This window comes from Lissotriton helveticus, chromosome 2_1, assembly GCF_964261635.1.
Source record: "Lissotriton helveticus chromosome 2_1, aLisHel1.1, whole genome shotgun sequence".
Taxonomy (NCBI): domain Eukaryota; kingdom Metazoa; phylum Chordata; class Amphibia; order Caudata; family Salamandridae; genus Lissotriton; species Lissotriton helveticus.
The window spans coordinates 382,110,689-382,138,093 of NC_136059.1; the positions used below are offsets into that span (position 1 = coordinate 382,110,689).

At 43.4% G+C, this 27,405-nt stretch overlaps 1 protein-coding gene across 2 annotated transcripts in view; it reads right to left on the bottom strand.

Annotated features, from left to right (window-relative positions):
• The window catches only part of TTC33 (tetratricopeptide repeat domain 33), a 730,113-nt gene that overhangs the window by 219,925 nt on the left and 482,783 nt on the right, over positions 1–27,405 (bottom strand). For both annotated transcript variants that reach the window (XM_078675002.1, XM_078675000.1), the window contains exon 4: positions 12,605–12,736. In XM_078675002.1, coding sequence (XP_078531128.1) covers positions 12,605–12,736 — 132 coding nt within the window. The remainder of the gene's footprint in view (positions 1–12,604; positions 12,737–27,405) is intronic.

The window sequence follows — 27,405 nt, forward strand, 5'->3', positions numbered from 1 at the left end:
CCAGTGGCGGTGACCTCAGGGCCAGTTTCAGTGGGCTTGCGCCAGAAACAGAGGCAATCACAGAGCCCTGGGAGGATCACGGGGCAAGCAGTGCTGAGGGCAGGCACAGCGTTGCAGGGCAAATCTTGAGAGTGTTGTTGCTGTTCCAAAGGGCAGTCTTTAAAACGCTGTGGTCCAAGGACAGGTAGTTTCCTTTAGCTTAAAAAGGGTGCAGTCCCAAAAAGGCAATCTTTAAAAGGTTGAAGACTCTTTAAAATGCTGTTCAAAGAAAAGTAGTTCCTTTGGGATGTTGTGGAGACACTCTGGTGGTGATGTTGCAGTCTCCCATGCAGGGCAGGATCAGCAGACAGTAGGGCAGCTCAGCAGGTTGTGGGGCAGCAGTTCCTTGGAGCAGTCAGCCTCCTTCCCAGTGGCAATCCTCTTGCGCAGCAGTCCTCACTCCAGCAGGGATTCTTCCAGGTCCAGCAGTGTAACAAGAATGTGAGTCCAGGACCCTCCCTTATATATCTTTCAGTCTAAGGGCTAGAAAGTGGTAGAAGTCTCTGGAAGGGTCTGGGGGCAGGGGCTTCTGGAAGAGTCCAGGGAGTTCTGGTATGTTCCCTGCCTTCCCTGACCTAGCTGTCAAAGTGACGAGAGACAGGCCGTTAAGGCTACAGTGGACAGCCCATCACCGCTCATCCCAGGGTAGAAGGTGTGAATCACCACTCCCACTTCCCAACCCAGGCAGGCTATCAGTATGCAGAGGGGAGGGGGGAGTCTGCAGAGCCTAATCTAAGTGTAGTCAGGAAAAGGTCCCCTTTATAAAAGTGGGAGCCCTAGCGTAGTAATGCCCAAACCCTATATATCATTGGAAAGGGTTCCCCGCCCCGAGTCCAACAAGACCAAACATGACAGACTTATTAGGTCCCTGTCAGAAGTTATCCCATAAGGGGAGGTTCCCAATGTTTGCCTATGGAGGATTAAACCTTACTGCGGTAGCAGTGGCTTGTGGCAGGTATGCCAGCCTCACAAGGTTTTAGGGAAGAGCACCTGCACCTCAGCACTGTTTAGCAGTGGTGAGGCGCCCAGAGTCCTAAGTCCAATAAAATCTAGGATAAAAATGGGAGGCAAAAAGGGCAAAAATGTAGGGGAGACCACCCTAAGGCTGACAGGTCTAACACCCAGGTAATTGTATTTCATGGTTGATTTCATAATCGCAGCTCCCATGCGCCATGTTAGAAGTTTCTTTTTTCTGCAGTGGCCAAAGATCAGGACTTTGGTCTTGTTCAGGTTGATCGTAAGAGAGTTGGCTTTGTTGTATTCATGGAGCTTGCTTAGCGCTCGTTGGATTCCAATTTTGCTGTGGTCCATTATGACGATATAGTCAGCGTATTTTAAAATGCATAGTTTTGAGTGGCCGAGTTGTGGTGGTAGCATACAGCTACACTCCAAGACTTTGAAAAGGAGGGGAGCGAGGATCCAACCCTGTTTCAAGCCGTCTTTGGTTGTGATTTTAGAGGATACAGTGGTGGGGCACATTCTCAATCGTACCCAAGTATTTGAGTGCAGAGAGATGATGGCCCGAGCAGCAGCTGAGGAAACTCCCACACATTTACTTTCCTCCTAAGAGTGTTGCGGTCCACTTTATCAAATGTGGGACTGTAATCAATAAATCAGCTGTAAAGAGGAGACTGGCTTGTTGGGGCTGCACAATGATTCAAGATGGCAAGTGCTGTGATGTTATTGATTGTTAAGGCAGCAGCGCGGCTGAGGGTCAGAGAACGCAAGTATTAAAGCTGGAGGCCCCGTCTGCAGCAAGTAGGTCCCGCTTGAGGAGGCCCTGCTTAAAACCAGTCTGGCTATCGGCAAAGAGCTGAATAAGAATAGACCAGTGGCTAGCTTGTTCAAGACAACCAAGCTGTTTTCCTAGAAAAAAAGCGGTTAAGTCAATTTCCCAATAGGAAGGGCAATGTCACTCTATTATGAAAAGACATAGCTATAGGCTCTAGAATAAACAAGACAATTATCAAGGGACAGCAGAAGTACTTATTTGCAATGGAGCAGCCAATAAAAAGAGAATGATGACTGTGTGCCTTGGATATAAATATCTATATAGTCTGCACATTCTAATGCTTTATGATGTATTATTGTTCTTTAAAGGGCTGCATGTTGGGGCAGCAATAAAAGGTTATTGCATAATGCTAGCTACAAGTCTTGTCATTAAATTATTGGTAGGTCTCCTAGCAGGGGTGGGAATTTCCTTTGTCTTTTGCACTTTATTGTGTTTGCAATTGCATCACATTTAGCAGTCAGTGTATTAAAGAACTTTTTTAATGAGGCCTGACAACTTTAGCTGTCTGCCAGGCTCTTGTAACACTCACATACATACCTATATATGCTTTGGTGTAGTCCTCTTCAACCATTGGCTCTACTGACACCTAGGTGATGGCATTTTTTCTGATCAAATGTGCACATCTTCCTTAAATAGAGTGCACTTCAGGGCCAAGGCTTGTGCACCAATCACTTTAGTTTTGCATTTTCTCCTTTTTTGTTTAAGTCTCTTTTTTAACTTTGGTTATTTTTTTGGGAAGCACCCAAAGCTCCCTAGACATTGCTTCAGGCTGCTCGCTTCCAGATCCTTTATCCCACGTGGCCACTGCTTCTTAAATTAGGTGGCCTTCATGAAGGGTAATGCCTATAGTACATCATGATTTTACCATTTCAAGATGACAGCTACATTTAGAAGCTAGCTTGGATTGATACATCAATTAATCACTAAACACAATGCCATTACAAGATGGCTGCTCCGCATACTTCTATGTTTTTTATTTATCTTAACTACAAGCATGTGCCCACCACGTTAATGAGGTATCACTTTTCTTTTTGTATGCTTATTCTTTTAATGTATCTTTTATATGTGTGTTGAATTTGTTTCTGTTTCATCGCGGTGGGTGAGTTGAAGAATGTAAGAATAAGTCGAAGGGTAATAAATGGATGCAAGAGTGCAAGGAAGAATGAATGAATGAATGAGGAATTTCTATAGCGGGAACAAATACCCTAAGGCGTCTAGGATGAGTGACGGAGTGCATGCATACTGAGACACTGAGTGTCTAGACTAACCAGAATCTGAAGAGGTACTTTTTAAATTATAAGTCAGACCTCCTGACCATGGCTGTTGTAGAATGCATTTTATTATAGCATGACTAATAACTGTACGTCTGTCCTCTATGTATAGGTAAAATGTTTTTTTTAAAAACACGCATCTAGCGCTGCATAACTGAAGCAGTGCAAATATAAGACAGTCCTATTTGTGATCATGGTATTATTGCAAATCTCATCAATTTCATCATTTCCAACACACAAATACTGTAAAACAGTCACAAATAAAACATTCTATGCTATATTTTTTGTGACTGTTGACAGTTTCGATCTAAAAACCAATAAAGTAAAACATAATCTATGAAACAGGACAGCATACGTGATTGGTCGCGATGCTGATTTAGAAATTAAAGGGCCTTCCCGATGAAGACAACATGGATGCAGCAGATGTTTCCATGAAAGTGCCGGACGTCACTATAGGGGCACAGAGGTGGAACCCCCATAGTACATTATTAATGCATGAATGTCGATGCACGCGCCGCACCTACCACATTGTATTCTCAGCGATGTGCATTAGGCCCTGACCCATAAAAGCATAAATGCACACCAAAGCCTCTGTGGCCAGCACTAGGAGCTATGGCGAGAACGAGTCTGCCATTGACATATATTGTTTTACAAATGGAAACAACTCTGGACAGGGTAATGTGCACCTCGGCCCCATGGTACGAGAGGGCGTGCACGGATGTATGCATCCAGCTATGTGTGACCACATTTAACAGCTGAAGGGGGCTGTGCATGTGAGAATAAACTACAGTAAATCAAATCCCAGTAAAAATGAAAATCGCTTCCCAAATTAGAATAACCTGTGAATTAAACTGCTGCTATTTATAGGGTTTTTGCAAACTGCTAATAAACACAATATAAATAAAGTTAAATAAATAAAACAATAATAGTGATAACATTATTAATAATAACAATAATATTTACATTACTCATAATACTAATGATTTCACTGAAAAACGAGGGCTAGATCATGCAGTCTTATGAACAATACATTAAAAAAAACTCAAACTGTCCGATCAGGTCAATGAATGTGGCAAAGTCTTTAAAGTAAAAAACAGAGCTGCTGGGATAGGTGGAACTGGGACACGGAGGGCGGGAAAAGATGTGGAGGAGAATGTGTCTAATGGAACTAACTATCAGTATCAATTAAGAAAGTGGGACCATAAACCCCCTTCAGCACACCTACACTAGGGAGGTCCAGTCTAAAGGACTTTCATCGTCCTCATCGTTTGACTGGAGAAGGTAAAGACGTCAATTACGACTAACCAGAACTAGCAGGGACTAAGCAGAACTAGCAGGAGCTACCCCTGAGAAAACAGAGCACTAACAGCATCTTTACTTAGCAAAGCTCCCCTCTTGGCCTTTCCTTAGGTGATTAGCGTGTGAGTGGCTATGTTAAGGATCGGGGTCAACACTGTGATGTCAATAGGGGTCGAAGAGTGCCCCAGGCCACTTCTGCTGCCATCTCGGTGAACTCCTTAAATGACATTTTGAGGAATCGATTCCTAGGTATTTCACTAGTCCCAAACAACTGCAAGTGTTGACATGCCTGTCAGGCAGGCGCACAAAGCCCAAAGGGCTAAAAAGGCTGTAAATAAAATGGAATGTATTCATTTGTAACATGTTTTTTCTGCCTTTGTCTCCTTTAATTATTAGTCATGGATCATTAATGCAGCCTTGGCACACATTTAAAGTGCTTTCTATGTATATTTGATGTTTGAAGTATGCACAGATAAGTGCTAAAAATACAGACTTTAGGTGATTTTGCATACTTACAGGGCCGGACTGGGAACCAAAACCAGCCCTGGCAAAGTGCTCGGCCGGCCCCCTGGGGATTTGGGGATATGGCTGAGCTGTTTGCCACGGCCGGTTTTGGCCAATTTCGTTACAGCGGCCGATATTGCAGCTATGCTGAAAAAAATGGCGCTGTACCAAAATAGGCCCCAGGGACCCAAGACCGGCCCCCAACCCTAGCGGCCCACCAGGGAAATGCCCGGTGCCTGCTACAGCCAGACCGGGCCTGCTATCTTTTCACTGGCTGGGACATTAAAATAGCAGTGGTGCTTGTAGAAATCCGATCAGCTGGCAACCCTAATCAGGAGACTGAAAGTTTGTTGCAGGATCTGCACATTATTTATTTCCTCAACCCTCCATCCCTGATTGATGCCATAATAGTTTCCTATATCTGAAACCCTACGCCAGCCATCAATAACAGGCTAAATGACTCCAGGTGTCTGGGAGTACACCCTGCATTAAGACAACTCACTCCTCATTCTCACTGCTCACACTTCACTTTCACGCTCACCCTGAACTCCAGCGATTACACTGCACTCACACTGCTCACTACATGCACATATGCTATTTACTCCGCTCACCTTGCATTCACATGATGCTCCACTCACTTGTCACTTTTACCACTCAGGCTACTCTCACAGCGATCATACTGCATTCATGCTGTTACCCTGCACTTACACCATTCATCCTCCTCTTACACTGCACTCATACAAGCACACAGCTCACCTTGCACTCAGAGCAACCGCACCGGGATTGTGGTCTTAGGGGGACGGTGTGGAACTGGCTTAGGTCATTTCTAGCCAACCGCCGGCAAACGATCTGGGCGCCACCTCACTCCGCAGCTATGTCAGTCCTGGAAGTGGGGGTCCCTCAGGGGTCTATTCTTAGCCCCCTGCTTTTTAACATCTTTATGGCCCCCCTTGCAGAGGTTGCGGAGTCGTTTGGCGCTCAGATCGTGTCTTACGCTGATGACACCCAGCTCTTGTTCACCCAGAACAAGAATGAGATGTTTGATGGGACACGTATCAGAGGCTGTTTAGAAGCAGTCTTTGATTGGTTCAAGAGACACGGCCTGAAATGCAACTCCGATAAATCGGAGCTGCTTTTTTTCGGGTGTGTCTCTGAACCAAATTGGAAAAGTTGGTGGCCCCAGGATCTTTTTCCTCCTACCAATGCTAGCACCAGGGTTAAAAATCTTGGTATCATTGTAGACAATGAGTTGACTTTCGGACCCCAAATAGCCAGTCTTGCAGGGAAATGTTTCGGTATCCTGAGGATGCTCAGGAAATTTCTCCCTTTGATTTCCGTGAATCATCGCAGGGTTATCGTTCAAGCATTGGTAGGGTCTCGCTTGGACTATGTAAATGCCCTTTATTTAGGTTTTCCTAAATATTTGGTAAGGAGACTTCAGGTTGTGCAAAATTCAGCTGCACGGGCCATTTATGGTCTTCCTAGACGAGCGAGTACTTCTAACCTGCTTAAGGAATTGCACTGGCTCCCTATAGCCAAAAGGGTGCTGTTCAAGAGCCTGACTCTAACCTATAAGGCTCTTCACGACCTGGGCCCCAGGTATATTAGTAAACGGCTTGCTCTGTACAAACCGAGCAGAGCTCTTCGCTCTGCCTCCCTGCTCAAAATGTGCGTTCCATCCATCAAACGCACTCGTCAAGGGGGGCGCTCGTTTCACTACCTGGCTCCATGTGCCTGGAATGAATTGCCTTTTGATCTTAGACAGGCCCCTAGTCTGATGTCTTTTAGAAAAGCATTAAAAACCTGGCTGTTTAGCTAGAAATTGTGAAGTCTTTTATTTCCAGTTATGTTTTCTTTCCAATAAAGGTCCTCTTCGCCAAAGCGCCGGGACACTCCTTTGTGAGTAGCCGTTGCGCTATAGAAGAACCCAATTAACATAACATTAACATAACTGCACTCATGGCCCTCGCCTGGAACTCACGCCGTTCTCCCTTCACTTACCCAGTGGTTACATAAGTACAGCGTTTAGCATGCACTCACACCACTCACCATGCTTCACACTTTTCAACCTTCATTTACATGAGCAAACTACTCACCCTGCACTCATATGACACTTCACTCACCAGTCACTCACTGCTCACTTTGCAATCTTATTCAAACAAGCACATCACTCACCATGAATTAATTCCTCCCACTCTGCACTTTCACAAGCCCCCAAACTCATATGTCACATCACTCTCCCTGCAGTCACTCCTCACCCTACGCTCACTGTGCACTCACACCATGCAAACAAGCACAGCAGTCACCCTGCAGTCATACCATTTACCCTGCACTTCTTCCTCGAACCCTGCACTCACAGAGGCAAACCTCTCAGCCTGCCTTTTTATAGGCACTCAGTTCATCCTGCCTGCACACAGAGGAAATAGTTTACCAGCACTCATAGGAAAACACCACTTACTCTACAATAACTCATCTCAACATGTGCTCACCAGTCACTCACAGATCACACTTCACTTTTGCTGCTGACCCTGCACCACATACAGGCACATCACTCACTCCTCTCACTCTGCACTCCCCTCTCACTTGACACTCACATTGCATTCATGCAGCACACCCGACACTCGCTTCAGCACATTTTTCACCCTACACACACACTACACTCTCTCACATTATTCACCATCACCCAGCACTTACATGAGCACACCTCTTACTCTGCACATCTTAAAATGACACAACTCTCATGAATATATACATATTTCTACAAAGGCACTCACAAAATACCTGTTCTTTCCATATTCCATCTGCAACAACGAGGCTGGTGCAAGAGGAGAGAGTGGAATGTGGGATTGCACGAGGGAGTCTAGGGCTGAGGTTTCGGGGTATGGTGTTGGATTAAGGAGCGTGAGAAACCTTCAGTCATTCCTAGCTTTCTATTCAACACAATGCTTCATTCTCAGATATGCAGTTTATTTTTACACTGTAAGTTGGGACTCAAAAACCCTACAATGAAAACTGTTACTGGATAAAATCCATGGTTGCTGAATAAGTCAAGCATTTCATAAAATCAGTAGGATGCTGTGATATTACGTGTTAGAACATGGATTAGTTCATTTCCAATACTGTAGCTGCTTGATCCACACGTGAAATAAAAAATAAGCCCTGTACAGCTATTTTAAGGAACTGCACTTTTCATTTCCATCATACTTGTAATAAACATTGACAAGGTAATATATATATATATTTTTAATAGCGGATACACAATATGTTTTTATTAAGCTTCACCAAAAGGCAAGGCAGGTATAGCAGCAGGTCAAGCTTTTCTAACACAATAAACACAGATTCACTAATGGAATTGTGAGTGTGGCAGTGTGACTGTGTATAAGTGTGACAGAGTACAAATGTAGGCAAGAGCGCAAGAGATATAGTGAGAATGTGTGTGCGAAAGAATGTGTGAGTGTATGTGTGTTATGCGTGCAAGTGTGCTGCTGATCTGGTATACAGGAGGTTATTCTTGCCTTATGGACAAGGACACTACGAGCAAATGGAAGAGAGGTGTTACCTTTGGCAATCTGCAGGCCCTGACATGCTTTTATTAGGACACCATCATTGGCTGTGGGGACTCGAACTGTCTAACTGAGAAAGCCACTAGCCCAGTCATACTCAGCAGCAGGGATACAGAACACGCACCACCACACTTGGCGGAGGCCCTGACATGAGGCACTTAATGCTTCACATATGGGGTGGATCCATTGCAAAATGTTGGAACTAATATCTGAGGTAACTCTTGCCATAAGATTTCCTGTACTTATTTTTCAGGGGGTGTCAATGGCAAAATGCTTACCCTTGTATACCGGAGGGGATTTTTTGAGGTACCCATGACTTTTGGTCGGAATATTCATGGTTAATTTCTGGCACTGTCATACTGCATATACTCCTTGGCATTGGGGGCTCACCCATGAAAAAATTATGATCTTTTTATAGCGGAAGTCATTTCTGGCTTAAGACATTTGAAAGAAACGAGATCTACTCCTAGGAAAGGCCAGACTGATGATATTTTCATTTTTACAGCCAATTTATATACAGCATTTCCAGCCGCCATCAGCTTAGCTCAGGAGTTTGGATTAGTTACAGGCTATGAAATTAACATCAAGAACAAAGGGGTACCAGGCCGTTCCTAGGTAAGTGCGTGTTAGGTCAGTGACAGGTTATAGATGCAGTAGGACATCGGAGGAACCTACAGAGGGGCATCCATTTTGTTGGATGTATTGGCCTCACACACCCTTGCGGGTGTCATGCTTCATCATCGGCAATGCTCCTCGTTGGGGCGGCAGTGCAATACCCAACGGGCAACACCTCAAAGAGGGTCTCTTTGGCGGAGATCTTTTTCCAACTGCCGTATGGGTGAAGTGCGGGTGTGGGGCCAGGTTATTGTAGGTGTGGAAGTGATTAAAATGAAGTCAAGGGTGCCAGGATCAAGTTTATTCTAGAGGTCCCTTGGCTCCAATTAATATTGGATAAAGACTAGACTTGTAGGGAAGTAAAGTGCCCTAGTGCAAGACTATCCTAGTTTGTGACTGGGTTGACATGTTTCTCGCCTAATGACAGATGGTAAGGCATGGTGTACCTGTGTGCGCTTTGTGTTCCTATCTAATGATGGTGGGCTACAACAACAGCACCCGGTGGGTAGAACAACGGGTGCACCTCAAATTTTTCAGGTTGCAAGTCCCGCGTCTCAGCGTTGAGACCTACCCATCTGTCTACTTAAATGTAATAGAGAGGCAAAGGCTCCTTGTAGATAGTTTCGAACAAACACACTTTTATAGACACTGGTCCTGAAGAATCGCGAGTCAATCTGACATTAGGCGAGGAGAGAGTGAAAAAAGACTTTTCTTACAGCTGCTACCAGCGCTCGATCCGGCCCAGGCTTGGAGTTTTAGCCCACCCGAAGTTCAGGTCTTGTTGCACATGTGCTGTCAGGTGAGCCATTGTGTGATCAAAACATAAAAACCCTCTCATTTATAATAGAATGTGAATGTGGATGATCTTTTCTATTAAAGAAGAAACTAGTACATGTGTAATGTCTTATGCAGAATGCAAAAAACGGGCACTGTCTAGAGTTGATCCAATGATGTACACAAAACCCCACCACCAACTCTTCCAATAACATCCTAATTAGCTAATCAAACACCTAAAATAAAATAAGAATACAACAGAACAATTCATAGGTCAATGGATCAGCTTTACAAACACTCACAAAATCTTATTTTCTGAGCTTTATATTCAAGGGCTGTAAACATGGACAGAACAAGGTTCAACTTCCAGCCATCAGTTGGTTCACTCACACCTGGATCATACGTTTTTTCTTACTAAATCCATATATTGGCCCTATTTTTAGATGAAAAGAGAGAGCTGGTGTTCATGGACTAACATCAGGGGTAGCCAGAGGTAGAAGCTGCTCCCGCTGGCCTGCCTTCCGTTATACCGGTTACTGGTCTTTCTGCCACTAGTCTGGGAGATCAAGAAGGCAGCGACAGCAACAGAAAGTACACAGTGTAATTTTCACATCTTGCCCTGCCCCTATCTCCCTACCAGAAAACAGTAGCTTATTGAGCAGCTATGTATGGGACAAAGGGAGGCACAGGATTTGTGATGTTACTTGCACTACACTTGACATTTTGATGAACTGGCGTCCAGGCTGACATACTCCTCTACTATAGGTCAAGAGACCCAAGAAGACATGTGGATAACTTCTTGTTGAATGGACTTGTTTGAACAAATTTAGCTAAGTTTCAACATTATCAACTGAGCAGGAACACACATAACATCCAGAGCTACACCAAGCAATCTGTTGCATGGCACAGAGTATTTCAACCTTGTTGTGGGCTGTGTGCTCATTCTGGAAGCTCTGAACTCCCAGGAAAGTATTCAGTCTCAGGGTATATGTGGACAGAAGAGTTTGCCAAAGAAAGGAATGTCAGGGTTTGCCTGCATTGCCCTCTCAGAAACATTTCACGGACCCTTGTGTGGGCAGAGGGAAACCTTAAACCCTGTCTAGGAAAGACTGGCATTGGGATGTGTGATTCCTCAAGGGTTGGATGAGCAGAGAAGGTTTGGATTATGCCGTTAAATCCCAAGGAACTGGTAGGTATGTCCTTGTCAACCTACAGGCTACACTTGAGGCCTACTCAAGGCACTAGATTTGCACATTCACCTCTTTATAGCCTGATGTAGTAGCCTGATGCAGTAAATTGACAGCTGTCAGTTATCTTTACTTGTTGGTTGGCCTCTGGTCAGAAATGGCCCCCAGGCCGGGCCCAGTGCACATAAATCTGACACAGGTGGCAAAATGTACCACATAAACTGGTTGCCCATGTTGGTATAGTTTGCATAGTGGGATGCATCTATTAGCAGGACTATCCTCTTACCGGTGGAGTCTACTGGTTTCCCTCGGGGACAGGGTTAGTAGCTAGGAAAGGTCCTGGCAGGAGAGTATAATACACAGAAGTGTATAGAACAGACAAGTGCCACTACAGAGGTGGCACACTTGGCACCTTTCGCGCGCCGGAGTGGGAAAGTCCATCAAGAGATTGGTCAGTTACCCCTCCCCCTAGTGAGTTTGCCCTACTCCTACAATTGTACTGTAAAATTAGTTTTACCCAAAAAGTGCCTTTAACTCTTCAGTTACGCCTTTGTAGGTAGGAGCATAGAGTACACCAGTGGTGTGAAGGGTAATTATGATATTGTTGCAACTGCAAACAGGACTAAGAGTGCAGCCTTAGTTCCACAGATGCAAAGCAATTAGTTGGCAGGAGCCTTACCTTAACCTGGAACCTATGCCCGGCATCGGCATGCGCGTTGTAAGGGTAGTCCTGGAGAGTTTGCATTAGCAGTGGTCTGCTCTGCCCACAGTCCCATATGTTGTTCTGAGGGAGTACAGTGCTACTGAGGCTGAGAGGTGCCAGATGGATCAAGGTCGAGAAGTTGAGCATTCAATCTCTCTTCTTGCACCTCTCATACAAAGTCAACACTATTTTCCTGTGGTGATGGGTGTGGTTAGGGTTATATGAATTCGTAACCAAGATGGTGGTCTTCCCAGTTTCTGCTACCAGATTTTCTCTTTGAAAGACAAAGTTTGCCCAATTTCTGTGAAGTCATTTTCTGTTCTACTGTTCTACTCGTATATAAGTGAGCTTGGAACTGAGAAGTATGTGATTTGTGGTAGTTGAAGCATATAGACATAGAGAGCAGACTGACCGTGTTTGGCATTGTTGCTCAGTCGAACCTCGATGTTAATATATAATTGTTTTGTATAGCGCCCCCCCAGGAGAGATGCCCCCTTGGTGCACAACTTCAGCTCCACGCAAGTGGAGTAATCCCAATTTCAAATTATTTTAAGTCATTGCGTGAAATAGTAGAATTAATTATATTCCACATAAATCCTTTTTAATTTTCCAATTGTAAATACATGAATAGTATTCTTTAATTACCTGACCTAGGTGTTATGCCATGGGTTGATTTGAAGCTTGTGGTACCATATGGTCAATCCCAATGCATTTCGGGCACTATGGGCCCTTGATCAGGGGAATATTCACAATATTGTGAAATATAGCCTATATTTTCCCCAGATCCAAGTCAGACGATGCTTTCGAATGGCGCTGTGATTGACTAACATATGTAATTGGTCATATCAGCTACTTACCATAGTGATTTCTCCTAATCCAAGCTGTGCCCTTCCCAGGGTCTGCCAGGCTTCCCAGCACAGTGGATTCCGCGCAATCGCCAAGTTAGCAGTTTGCACTGCTGGGAACATTTCATGCAGACACAGCAACACCTATAAATACAATAAATTACAGATTAGCGATTAATTGGGACAGTGCAGAAACCAGGGTTATCATCTATGACGTCATCTTAATTTAGCTAATAAAATATTTATCACACGTCTCCAGGTTATGAAGACACACTTTACCAGTTCACGGCTTTCCAGAGACAAATTACATTTTTTAGATGAATAAATCTAAATTTTTAATTGAACTGAATCAAGACAACAACTCCAAAAATGCACAGCATTTGTAATGGAAATTCCAGGACGGAAAAATAGTTGTCCCAGTGATAATGCCAATAGGTATGGACTTGGATATTGACATAGATCTCAAGCTACAAGGTTAGGCTTCAATCTTACGAATTTTGACCCAACAGATTATTCACTCAACAACACTAAGTTAAGGCTACTATATGGTTCAATGTCACGAGAACACAACTTTTCCAGTCTTGAACATTCCTTTTTCAGATCATTGTTTTTAGTTGTGAGAGTTCAATTGGATCAACAGAACTGTATAAAATCTACAAGTCTCAGAAAGCAGTGATCTAATAACTGAAAGCCTAGGACAGGAAATATTTATTATAGTGAGATGGTTGTATAGTAACCATAGCTAATCATTATAAAATACTAAAATAGTTATTTGAATATTACCTTCTGATCATAAATGTAAATGTCACCCAAAGCGACTAAAACTGGAGATAACCGTATCCGAAAAAAATACTGTCAACCCACCTCAATCCAAAGTCCACACTTCTGAACTACTCTGTTTAATTTAAATATAGCATAAAGGGCTGGATCATGAGGTCATATGTTAGACAACCGCACGCAATTCACACACACACAATTAGTAAATACCGATCGGTTTACTTGTTGTACTGAGCTTGTGCTGATCAAGCACCGAAATGTCTTCAGTGTGATAGCCAAAACAATTTGGCACATAGAAAGTTATCAAAGCCTTAGTTAAACTTCGCATACTACCCCCATAACCTGCTGACCTACAGTCAAAACACGAATGTCTCTATTAAGAGTTTGGTATATGGTGTACACCACCATCAGAAATGTGGTGGGCGTACCGTCCGTTGTATTACTAGTGCATTAATCATTAAATAAGGCTTTAATACAGCTGTGATATTAATGAACTCTTAAATTAAACACCAAATCCAATCACAGTAGGGATACCAGTCAGAGACCATAACAAATATACAACACAACTGCAAAAGAGCTACAGGGTCACCAGAAACTGGCTAATAACTGGAATTGCCACAATGCTGGTAGGCCCAAAGTTCTGCTCATCAACCCAGGACACACTTTTATCACTCCTTCTAAAGGGCACTTATAGTTAGGCCCACCTACCGAGGGGCGTAGCTTCATAGGAGGTGTTTGGGGCATTACACACCCCAAATAAATGTATTTTGTGATAAATAGTTGGGTACATGAGCTTTTAGTCCGGTATTGTGAGGTGTCTGTCATATTTCACCAGGAAGTTTTATGCACACAGACAAAAACGCATTCACTCTCTCCCTCTCTCTTTGTGGAAAGACTTAAAAAATGTTGGTTATTGCACAAAATAATATGCTTTCTCCCACTTAGTACCCCAACCAATTTGCATTCCTCTCCGTTTCCGCTGCCCCTTAAGCTCCTCTCATGCACGCTGCTTGCCGTGTAAGGTACTGTAACATTATGTGCCAGCGTGATTGTTGGGAAATCTGAAGCTCACCGCCCCCAATCTTACTGACCAAGCTATGACCCTGCGTCTACCTCACCAAAGGTAATTAACCATGTTTTTTTTTTTTTGCAGAGTTTTCTATAGCGCGAACTAGAACCGAACCGAATCAGTTATCAGAGCGCTTTACATAGCACCAGTTACGTTACATGAGGACATGCATTCATTTTAGGCACGGGGAGATTAAGTGATTTGCCCAGAATCACAGGGGTTTTTTGGCGTCGTTACCGAGACTCGAACCCAGATCCCCAGGTCCGAGGTCGAGCGCCTTAGCCGGTAGGCCAACCCCTCTATGTCTATGATACATAATTCAGTTCCTCCTCAGCTTTCATCTCCCAAGTCAGCAACATGCAGGCAAGTGCATTCTTCTACTTCCGTCTCCTAATTGGGATCAATGTTGCTGATCCTACCACTATAAACCAGACTAGTAGCTTCTGTACACATGTCCTGTTTTGAATACCATAAAGCAACGTATGGATAACTGCCTACCAAACAATGTTTTAAAGCTCTGTTATAAAGTGTGCTAGAATGCTGCAAATAGTTTGCTTGAACTTGTGCCCTGTTTTTGTCACACTCCCTCATTACTAATTTAGAGCTTTCATCAACAGAAACAGACTGTCGGACCAGAAAATCTCTCCAACCATAGACCAATCTCCTTCCTACCTACCATGTGAAGCAAATGCACTTGAAACAATCATCACCTGACAACTATTGATATACTTGCAAGAAAATGGCCTGATAAGTGGCTTTTAATCCCCTTCAGGGTATGGTGACCATTCGTCTAAACACCAAGAAAGAATTACCCAACTCCTGCAACCAGGGCACTCCAGTACATTCATCCGGTTTGATCTCTCTGCCATCTATGTCTATCAGGTGCTTATGTATACACTGTCTATTTGGATTTGGTTCATATCAGATGAACTGTACTGTCATGGTTTGTGTCACTCCTTCACTCAAGTGAAGCTAAGCCCTAATCTCTTAAGAACAGCTCATTTCAAATGTGGTACAGCACAGGCTCTGCCTTGTCACCAAGTGTATTGCTACTAATGTTTACATGGCCACACCAGCTGCTGGGATTTTAGACGCCTACAAAGCTAGATTACAACATGTATTAAGATGACATAGATAAACCTCAAGTTTGATAATGAACCTGTGATCCTCCACACCTATATCACTGCCTCTCTAGATTCATTACTGGATGGAGAATAAATGGCTCAGCATCAAGAGTGATACACCTCAAATCCTTCACCTGGCCCCTGAAAACTCTTCCTTCTTCCATTTATCTTGGCCTGAGTTCCTTTCCAACCCTGTGGATAAAGAAGGTAATTTGGGAATACTAGTTGATAGTGATCCAACTTTACCCGTAATTAAGCATGTGTTCCAAATCTATAGTCTACTATTATACTTCTACTAAAATTAATTCTGCTATTGCCATAGTGCACTCAGAAAATCTCACCAATCCTTGCTGTGGTCATGTCCAACCTCAATTACTGCAAAAGGTTATATAAAAAAACGTAACCACACATCTCTCTCAAAACCTTAGAGAGTTTAACACTGTGTAGCCTGACATGACACAAACACATAACTCTGGTCTGGAAATGCAACCTAACAGCATCCAACAAGTGTCCAGTAAAAAACAATGACCTTGAAAACTCTCTGTATAGTACAAAAGACATTCCACCTCACAAAGATGTACACAGCTCATCTATTGGGGAACAAAACACAGGACTACCAGCTGATATCTCTTGATTACTTTACCTACTAGATACAAGTGATAATGTTTGGGCTCTCCTCTGTGGGGCTACTTAATAGAACATCTGAAATAGGGGAGACTTCGCCAAGTTTCGAAAATTCTAAAGATTCCTCTATTCTTCCCATCATCAATTCAATACACTCCTCTGAAGTTGGATGCCGCGTGAGTTGGTTCTCAAAGTCCTGGCTGGTTGGAGATCTTGGATCAGCATGCCTTTTTCACTGTTGTCTTTCAGGACTGTGTTTTTGTGAGAGTTTGTTATATTTTCAGGATATCTTTGATGCCAGGTGTCCCTGTTACGCCCCTCCAGCCACAAGTTCTCATCACCTAACTCCACAAAGAATTATCGTATACCACACAAAATTGTAAGCAAAGCATTTTGAGATCTCTAATGGGTGGCGTGTAGCACTTTACAAAACCAAACCTAAATATGCATTCAATATTTCTCAAATTTCTCAATTGCTCTGATGTCGGCATCCCTTCATTAACTCTCCCTCTCCAAAGTGAACCAACGGGTCAGTTGTTGCTGTAAAATAGTGTTAAACCCCCTTAAACCTTTTTCCTATACACCAATTTAGAAGACAAGCAACACTCAAACAGCAAATGAGGGGCCAAAAGTGGAAAATATAGATGATGTTTCAACTACCTGCCCACAGAGGGACAATTACATTGGTCTCATGACTTATATGCCCAACTTCCCCTAAAGCAACTACTAATAATAATATGTATAATATTTATTGCTTGATTAATTAAAATCATCGCAATCACAACATCCTCACATCTAAAAAAAATACACATTTACATTGCAACGAAACATCATCACATAAAAAACTCCCATATATACAATTTAAAAACGTATCAATAAACTCAAATCTAACCACCTTACAGCCTTAATTACAGGATAATATTGCACATTTTAAAGTGACGGTGCACGCACATAACGGTAAATATTCTAACAAATAACCATTAATTTCTACTATGAAACCTTACACAGGTTATATTTCAAAGTGCTCATGATAAAGTGCAGAAGTGACTACAACGGAAACATTTCTATTGTACATTTCTTGCACATATGAACTTTCAAAGTGCAGATTTATGCAGTAATTGCAACGACCATCATATCAAAACAATACAAGTGCATCAATTTAGTGTGATGGTAACCCAGCTATTGTTACATTTCAAATTGGCACACTCGCAACAAAAGTTATTAGGTGATAAAATGTATAAACTGATGAAAACTATTAGTCACCAAAAGCAAAACCATAAAAATAATGGAGATCTTCCTTATCGTATCAGACGTTTTTCAACTGCCATTAAAAATGTTACCAATTGACATAATAATGGAATTGATTCACCAGACAGTGACATGATTAAGGCCTGTCGAGCAGATCTCACCCCTCTCATCAAAAAGTATGGTGTCAAAGCTGAACGTCTAGGATTAATCAACTTGGGGCATACACATACTGTATGTACTAGAGTTTCCTGTGGCCATCCACAAAATCTACAGTTAGAATCCGGCCACAGCTTGATCCAAGATTGTGTGCCCTCCTTAGTTGGGTCTATTCCCATACGTAACCGCAAAAATTTATTTTTAAACTTTGTTGAAAAGAAAACATTTAGATATGGCTGAACACACAGGAATTTTGGTATGAATTAATCACATACCATGCATAATTTTTCTCTGCTAATGCATTTTTATCCAATTTAAACGATTCCGCTTTGATAAGCTTATTTAAAATTAACTTATAATTGGGCATTTTCAGATCTCGCAGTGCACTTTGCAGGCCGATATCTCGTAGGGAAGTTAAAATATAAGATCTCCATTTAGCCGCATAGACAACTTGTCTATCTCTTGCCAACAAATATTCCCTAAAGATGAAGGGGCTTATGTTGACAATGCGACCGTACATTTAAAAAAAGCTCCCCATGATACCAAGCTCTGTCTTTGGAGACCGAACTCCAATCTTATTCCTGCTTGACACACTAATTTGGCAATCCCAAAAGTTGCTTTGAAGACCTTGATAATCAATTGGTCAAGCACCTTCACATCTTTCCCTCTAGTAATGGGCGAACCAAATCTGAGAGTTGATTGTAACTTGGCTTTGATTACTTTAAGGATAAAATCATATGATTGACAGTTCAGTGATTTTTGTAAACGTTTAAAAACATGGATCAAGGTCACAGCCTTGACCATTAGATCCTTAAAATGAAATTTAAAAGACACACGATTGTTAAACATCACCCCTAAGTATCTATATGTTTTAACAATATCAATTGTACCTGCTCTGGCCTTCCAGGAATTAATCTTCTGTTGCTTGAACTTCAAATTTGTACAAAGAGTTAGAATGTCAGTGGTTTATACCTCATGCTCCAATTTTATTCACTACAGAAATGCGGTATTTTACTTCTGGAATAGCTTAGACCTGCTGGCCTGGCCTCCACACAATAAACTGCAGTAACTGACATGTAGATACATCAACTCAAACTGGGCATCATTTCACAAAGTTCAACTATGGAGTACAAGAGACAATGCAATATTGTTCCCTCTTGTAAATATAAGGATAACATGAATGTTTTCAACTTTTAAAAGCAACATTTTTATATAAGAAAAATCAAATCTCTAACTTCCGTTAGGAAAGTTCTACAGACCTAACATTTGCATTGCCCAAGCAATGCACTATGGCAAAATCAATGGAGTAATCTGATTTTGATTACCTCTATTATTCATGTTTTAAATTGTTAAAGGCAACCTGCCTGAATTTTAGCAGACACTGTTTGCAAGAGGCCATACATATTCCTGACTGATCTGTTGACAGCACACATACTTGTGATGCAAGGCGCACTACCAAATTCGTTTTTATTAGTTAAATTGTTTACTTACCTGCAATTATCCATATGCCGGTTTTTAGCACCCTCCACCCTGCCCCTCCTCCTCCCCGCCTCCCTGCCCCACCGTAACTCCCTCCATGGGCCGTGGCTGCCGAGACATGTCCGTTATCATTTGCTCACCTGGATCCATGCTAACCCACTAACCTCGGGCCCTTCTTCATCTCTGCTCCTCGTGGCCTCCTTGTTAACTTTCACCCCGTCCGACTCCGACCCCTAAAGTCACTTTTCCCATCTAACTCAGGTATCACGCCTCCGTGAGACAGACTCTGGCCCAGCCCCACTGTCCTTCAGGGGCTATCACGCTGTAGATACTGGATCTGGCACCCCATCTCAACTCACAGCAATGCTTGTCGTTTTTCCCATGTGCGCATGGGCGTCTGCAGAAAATTTTCAGGGGTGGGGGGAGGCCTTAGGGGGCTAACCTGGCAAATGAAGGGGTGTGCCTAATATTAATCCATAGGTGCGGGGCTAAAATGAAAATGGCAGACAATCAGGATCGGGTAATGCTCGGGCCAAGCTGAGAAAAACAAGCATTGGCAGAGCCAATTGGTCTCGCCTTTGGGACATTATAAGTATTTAGTTATGCAGCAGGTCCCAAAGGCGAGACCTATTGGCTATGCCAATGCTTGTTGTTATATCTGGGCATGTTGAGAGGCTAGGGGACTGGGTCTCGATGTCAGGTTAGGAGCACATGCGTAGGTAATACAACCAGAGGCGTGAAATGAAAGGTTCACTACCAGGAATAACAGGCAGGTAGAAAGTTAGGCTGGTTAGAAAGGTAAAGAGGGGTAGAGGCAGGCATGGTGGTGTGGGGAGAAACAGATGCATGCTAGGAGAGCGCTGCGAGGGAGGGAGGCAAAATGGGAAGAGGCACTGAAAGGTGGGTCGGATAAAGACAGTAGTGAGGCAAACAGAAGGGTAGCGAATGGTGATGGGTAGACAAGGAAGTGAGGTGTAGAAGAAAAAGGTTCAGGTGCAGAGACAGGTAAATCAAAGATGGAGAGGGGAGAATAACGCAGCTGTAGAATGAGAGAGGGCCAAGTAGAGAGGGAGAGGTGTGTCAGAGACAGGTAGAGACAGCTGACGAAGAGGGAATAATAAAGACTGAGGTAGACAAGTGAGGGGTGAGTTGATATAAAGGAAATGCAGAGATGTGTCAGAGAGCTGTTACTGAAGAGGAATAGAAGTAGAGGTATTGAGAAAGGAGTAAGGTACTAAAAGAAGTAAGGGGTGAACAGAGGTAGAACAAGTGGAAGGGAAGAGAACACATAGAAGATGAATGTCAGGGTGAAGTGAGCGATCAGGCAGTGAGTGTGAGGGGTGGGATACAGAGGGATATGTGGCAGTGAGCGCGTGGGGTACAGAGGAATATGTGGCAGTGAGTGTGAGGTGTGGGATACAGAGGGATATGTGGCAGTGAGCGCGAGGTATGGGGTACAGAGGGATATAAGGCCGTGAGCACGAGGTGTGGGGTACAGAGGGATATGTGGCAGTGAGCACGGGGTGTGGGGTACAGAGGGATATGTGGCAGTGAGCGCAAGGTGTGGGGTACAGAGGGATATGTTGTGGCAGTGAGTGCGAGGTGTGGGGTACAGAGGGATATCTTGTGGCAGTGAGCGTGATGTGTGGGGTACAGAGGGATATGTTATGGCAGTGAGCATGAGGTGTGGGGTACAGAGGGATATGTTGTGGCAGTGAACGCGGGGTGTGGGGTACAGAGGGATATGTTGTGGCAGTGAGGGCGAGGTGTGGGGTACAGAGGAATATAAGGCAGTGAGCACAAGGTGTGGGGTACAGAGGGATATGTTGTGGCAGTGAGCGCAAGGTGTGGGGTAGAGAGGGATATAAGGCAGTGAGCGCAAGGTGTGGAGTAGAGAGGGATATAAGGCAGTGAGCGCAAGGTGTGGGGTAGAGAGAAATATAAGGCAGTGAGCGCAAGGTGTGGGGTACAGAGGGATATGTTGTGGCAGTGAGCGCAAGGTGTGGGGTAGAGAGGGATATAAGGCAGTGAGCGCAAGGTGTGGAGTAGAGAGGGATATAAGGCAGTGAGCGCAAGGTGTGGAGAAGAGAGGGATATAAGGCAGTGAGCGCAAAGTGTGGGGTAGAGAGGGATAGAAGGCAGTGAGCACGAGGTGTGGGGTACAGAGGGATATAATGCAGTGAGCACGGGGAGTGGGGTACAGGGGGATATGAGGCAGTGAAACACAGGGTCGGGACGTCCTGCCAGACATGACAGGGTGCACACTGGCAGATAGATATGTTATTGACACTAGTCTGTGTACGTTTTAGTGGGATCTGAAATCCAGACTATGCTGCAACCTCAATTTTTGACTTGGGAGGATAATGCATTGACTCCCCCCAGAACTTCATTCAGAAGACCCCTTGCTCTCAGGCTACACAGTGTTAAAAGGAGGTCTTGGTGTCCAGACCTAACCACTCGTGCTTGTGGCGCGCAGCTCAAACTGGCCATTGTCATTCTGTTTGTGATAATAAGCCACAGACACAATGACAATGGGCGGGAGGGGCTGCGAGGAGGAGTGCGAGGCGCCCCATTAGGGAGCTGAGGCCTCTGGCAGGAAACAGCTCTGCTCCCTGCAGGGCCCGAAATTAGGAACAAAAGGCGTGCGTAATTGCATGGGCGGCCGCAGGGGGGGCAATGAGGGGCACTCCAGGGGGGGGACAAGCGCCCCTCGTTGCCCCCCCCTGCAGATGCCCTTGCATGTGCGTGCGTGTCCTCAGTGCTGCCACCAGTCCTCTCCAGCCGTGGCTCTGCAGTTGGTCTATTCATGACATATTTGCTATGTTGGTCTTTGGGGTTAGGCCGAACCCCACTAGCTCACGCTCCACTAATTGCCACCTGGACTCTTGCTTTATCTTTTCTTTGAGATATTTGGTTCAGCATTCCAGCGGATGTTAAATCCTCTTTCTGTAGGTAGTAGCTGTTATACCGAGATATTTACCTGTTAACCTGGTGGTTGTGGAGCCTTAGCACGGCACGCCCACCTTTTGCCCAGCCTGGTAACGCTTTGCATGTGCTATTTTATTCTATGATTAGGGCCATCAGTAAAGATTTTGTGACGGAAAAAGAGAAGTTGCTTACTTAAGGACCTTTGTTCTCCATCATGGACATTTTTATTGATTCCATAAACAGCTGTCCTCTCATTAATGGCTTTTATAGTTTAACAGTTACAGGATGAGGATCCTCCTACCTATAAGAATAAAAGGAAGTTTCACTAGTGGTGTATAGTAGATCATGCTCCTTTCCTAAAGGAGCAATCTCCCTCGAATGGATGAATAAATGAAGAACTTATAGGCACTACATTCACCTACTAAGTATCTTGGTACTAGAAAGGAATGTATGACGTTACAACGCATATATTCACTACGCATGGCTTTACAACGCGGTTGTTACAATGTCCGCGTTGTTACCACACGTGCCTTTATATCGAAAGTCGTTACAACGACTTGCTGTAGGGGGTGCGCTGGATTTAGGAACAGTATTAATTGCTATTCCTACTACACTCTGAGCAAAAGCAAGGAAGGTGTTGGATTTAAAATTCAACACATTCCTTGGTGTTGCACGCCCCCTACAGCAAGTAGTTGATACAACTTGTGATGTAATGGCACGCGTTGGAACGACCGCGTTGTAAAGTTACCGCGTTGTGTTTACAGCGCTGTAAACGCTGTTTCCCGCTAAAAAGGAAAGTACTCATGTGTGGTAAATAACAAAACAAAACAGCTAACAGGGAACTGTAACATAAAATCATTGAAAATTAAATGTTTTAATTTTTTATCGAGAAGATGCTGTGCTCCATCATGGATCGCATACCAGCAGGTAATTAATTCCGGCCCCTAGATACTAAAAACAGATACGACTCCCAGGTGTGTTGTCTGAAAAGATTGACAGTTGTCAGAATGCAGTGTTTACTTCGAACTACCTGGTGATCCGTGCTTTAATTGGAGGATCTCTTGGTGCAATGGTAACCAGTACCATTGCCTTCTGGCTTCCGTGGTTTTACGAGTCTGACTACTGAGTTTTGAATCATTTACAACCTTGCCAGGAGGCCACTGTTCTCTATGCCACTACACCAGCTCACTCTATCTGTGCCACTCCACTCCATGCTGCTCCACTCAACGCCTCTCCATTCTACGCCACTCTACTCCACTTCCCTCCACAGAGTGCCACGCTACTACACTTCGCTCCATATAATGCCACTCTGCTCTATGTCACTTCAGTCTGTGCCACTTCACTCTACGCCACTGTACTGTACGACTCTCCAAACCACTCCATGCCATTCCACTCTACTCTGCTTCACTAGAATCTATGCACACCACTCAACGCTACTCTAATCTAAGCCAGTCCACTCTATTCAATGCACTCCACTCGACACTCCAATCTATGGCACTCTTTGCCCCTCTATGCTAGAACACTCTACGACAATCTACTCCTGTTTACTCTAGGCCACTCCACTCTGTTCCACGACATTCTTAGACCCTTCACTCTGACACTCCACAACACTCTACGAAATGCTACACATTACTTCACTCTACACCACTCCTCTCTCCTCTACACCACTCCACTCTACGACATTTTATGCCATTCCATTCTACAACATTCTATGTCACTCCACTCTATTCCACTCCACGACACTGTACTCTATTCTATGTAACAATAATCTAGGAACCTCTACTCCACTCAAAGCTCCTCCACTCTTTGTCACTCTACATCGCTTCACTCTACAGTACTCCACTATGACACTCCCCTCTATGTTACTGAATGCCACTCTATGACACTTAATGCCACTCTACGACACTCTACACCACTCTACTTAACAACACTTTCCTCTACACCACAAACATTTAGCCCTGCTCAACAGTAGCCACGCTGGTGTACAACATGGCTCAAACACGTTAGCAAAGCCAATAGTTCTTGCATAGGCGAGAACTATTGGCTTTGCCAAGGTTTGACCAATTGCCAGAGTAATGCCTGGAAACCTGAAACTGGCCCAGCTTTCCAAGCCAACTACTGCCAATGTTTCTGAATTCTCCAAAAATAGTGAGGCCCAGATTTATAAAGAATTTGCATTGGGTTTGCGTTACTTTTTTTAACAGTGACCCGCCGCAAAATCTTTTTTGCCATTTACTAAGCAACGCAAATAGTTTTGTAAAACAAAATAGTAACGCAACGCATTGCACTGCCTTGCATTACTTTTCATTGGTGATATGTACCATCGTGGTGCATCCATGGATTCTTATGCCAAACCATATCCACAAAGAATTATAAACATGGATTTGCACCAAAATGCTGCAGCAGCAAAATGCTAAGAATATCTTTATTTCTCCTAGTTATTTCTCTTCACATGTGTGCTGCATTGTGCAGTACACATACAATGAGGAAATAGCCTCAAAGGATGGTTTTTGTACAGGAATATAGAACTTCCTGTACAAAAAGTATCCTGAGCACAAAGCAGACACATATTCACTGTGTTGCTAGGGTGCCTGCTTTGCTGCTAGACATGAAGACAACAGAACAGCACCATTTCTGTGAAGATATGGCGCAGTTCTGCTCACTTCAGGTGACGTAACACAGTGCAGTGCAATAACTTTGCTTGCGTTGCACCACTTGTTAGTGATTTCTAAATTTGCACTCATTCAAGGAGTAAGTCTATGAGTGTCGATTTATCATTTGGTAAACTGGTCACTACATATAGTTAAGTTACTGATAAAAGCAATGACTAAGTTAAAAAAAATGTAAGTGTTTGAATGTTTGCCATTTACAGAAAGGTGACATTGTTGATGTACATAATGATTTGTTCAAATTCATAAGATCATTCAAATCAAAGGAGTTCCTTAATCAACTACCCAATAAGTCTGTGGTCCATGTTATGAAGCAAACACCTAAAGCACAGCTAATTTCTGATGTGCAGGATCTATAAAGCCTCCTGTCTAATGACATAGAGTAATTGTTGATTGATTTCATATAATGTAAAATCCTGATGAAGATAGTGGCCTTAGGTCAAGATCTGAATTTATACCTCCTTCTCCTTGCCCCAGGAATATTGAGCTGTTCATTGAGAGGGTAACACAGGATCTGTACTCACCGAACACACCACCCAAATTATGTCCACGATTTAGATACAACAAATCCTATATGGAGAGACAAGCTCTTGATACATAACAGAAAGATGACACAATAGTTATAAGGGAAGCAGACAAAGATGGGAACGTAGTCATTATGAATAAGTGTGATCACATGAATGAAACAAGTCAACAACTAAGTGACTGCCAATTCTATGAGTGTATCAAGGGTAACCCCAAGAGAGAACTGACCATCTTTTTGGATATGAAATTGAATGAATGGAAGGGCATGTGACTGCTCTCGGATGATGAATAAAGATATTTGTTGGTTGGTGTGTAAGGTTCTCCTGTATCTATGTTCTACCCAACGTCCACAAGCAGGGGTGTTTCACCAATTGGGAGACAGATTATATCAGGGGTGGGTTCTCCAAAGGAGAGGGACTTGGAGTTTGCTGATATCAAGCTAAAGCAATTTGTTATCAACCTTCTGTCCTATACACAAGACGGAAAGGATATTCTTTACAAGTATAACAATTTAACTTGGTCAGAGGTACTCATGTTTGTGACATTCAATGTAACTAGCGTATATACTTGTATCCGAAAGGATTTTGGTCTACTAGCTGTTAAGTCCTTTCTGGGTCAGGATAGGGCAGACCACTATGAATGCAACCAAATAGCACTAATCATGAGCAATATCATTTTATCGTACAATTATTTCATTCATGATGGGCTCTGGTATCATCAGCTCCAGGGTACTGCCATGGGCTCCCGGTCTGCTTCCTCTTATGCCGGCTTCTTCAAGGGCTGATATGAGAGGGAGCATGCATGGGGAAGAGGTATCTCCTCCTGGACTGAACATATAGTCTTTTGGCGAAGGTACATTGAGGATATCATCTGCCTTTGGACAGTGTCGGTTGAAAAGCTGGTAGAATATTTTGCTACCTCAATGACAACCCTATAATGTGTGATTGACTATGTGTCATCGTAGATATAAAATCGTTTCCTTCTCTGTACAGTTCTATGTAAAAGATGGGCGATTCAAAGCACCAGGTTCAAGAAGAAAATAGCATGCAATAGCATCCTGCATGCTTCAAGTGCCCGTGCACATTCTGTTTTCAGAAATATTCCGTTTGGCAACATAGTCTGCGTCAGGCAGTTGAAGTGAGGATTCCAACTTTAGGGCAAATACTGTGGCAATAAAAAGCTGTTTTCTGAACAGAGGGTATGACTTCAATTGTTTAGCTATGGCAGAAAGGAAGATTCAGTCAGTAACAAGGAAGACCACCCTGGAGATTAAAGGCAAAAAAGTGAGCCAGGGTGGAAGAAGTTGGCGCTTGTTACCGATGATACCATGCATCGTAACAAAATCTTTTGGATTTTGCGTAAATATTTGGCATCCCCTCTTAGAAGTTACTGGATTATTAGATGAAATAGAAAGGAATCCAAGAGTAGTTTACAGAAGGGAGGGCACCTTGGTGGACTCTCTATGCCTCAGCTATGTAACGTCCACTAGACAAAACAATACCTGGTTACTTGCAAAACCAGCAGGCTTTTACACTTGCAATAACAGTAATAAGTGCACATATGGTAAGAATAAGACAAATTTTTTTAGTTATAATACAACCCATGCACATAACATAAGGCACTTTATAAATAGTAACATGCGATTTGTAGTCTATGTGATAGGTTGCAGTTGTAAAATCATATATGTTGGCAGTACAGCCAGAGGCCTTAAGCTATGTATACAAGAACATTGCAGAGCCCTAAAAAAATGGGCATAGTAGATACCCCATGACGGATCATTATCGGAGGGAACATCCAAATGATTCAAGGTACTGTTTTCATGGGATTGATCACATCATGGAAATCGCTTGGGGAAGATATACGGACTCACTGCTGTGGCAGACTGAGGCCAAGTGAACTTGTCGCCTCAAAACAACACACTAGGGACATAACACAGAAAATGAGCTTCGTCATTTCTTGGGATGACACTGTTTTTACGTCAACGTTGAATATATAATAGCAGCATTTATGTTGGTAAGGGGTAGATAAGACTGATTGTAGACGAAAGCTGACTTATTACTTTGGTTGGGTTAACTGTCCCCAAGAGGAATTGTGCTTTATTTATGTGGGTTGGGGCCTCTCTGTTTATTTTGGGGTGTCTCCTTTGTAGATTGAGAATATGATCACTGATACCGCTTTGTTGGGCTTGTGTGAATCAAGGTATATGTGAAACTT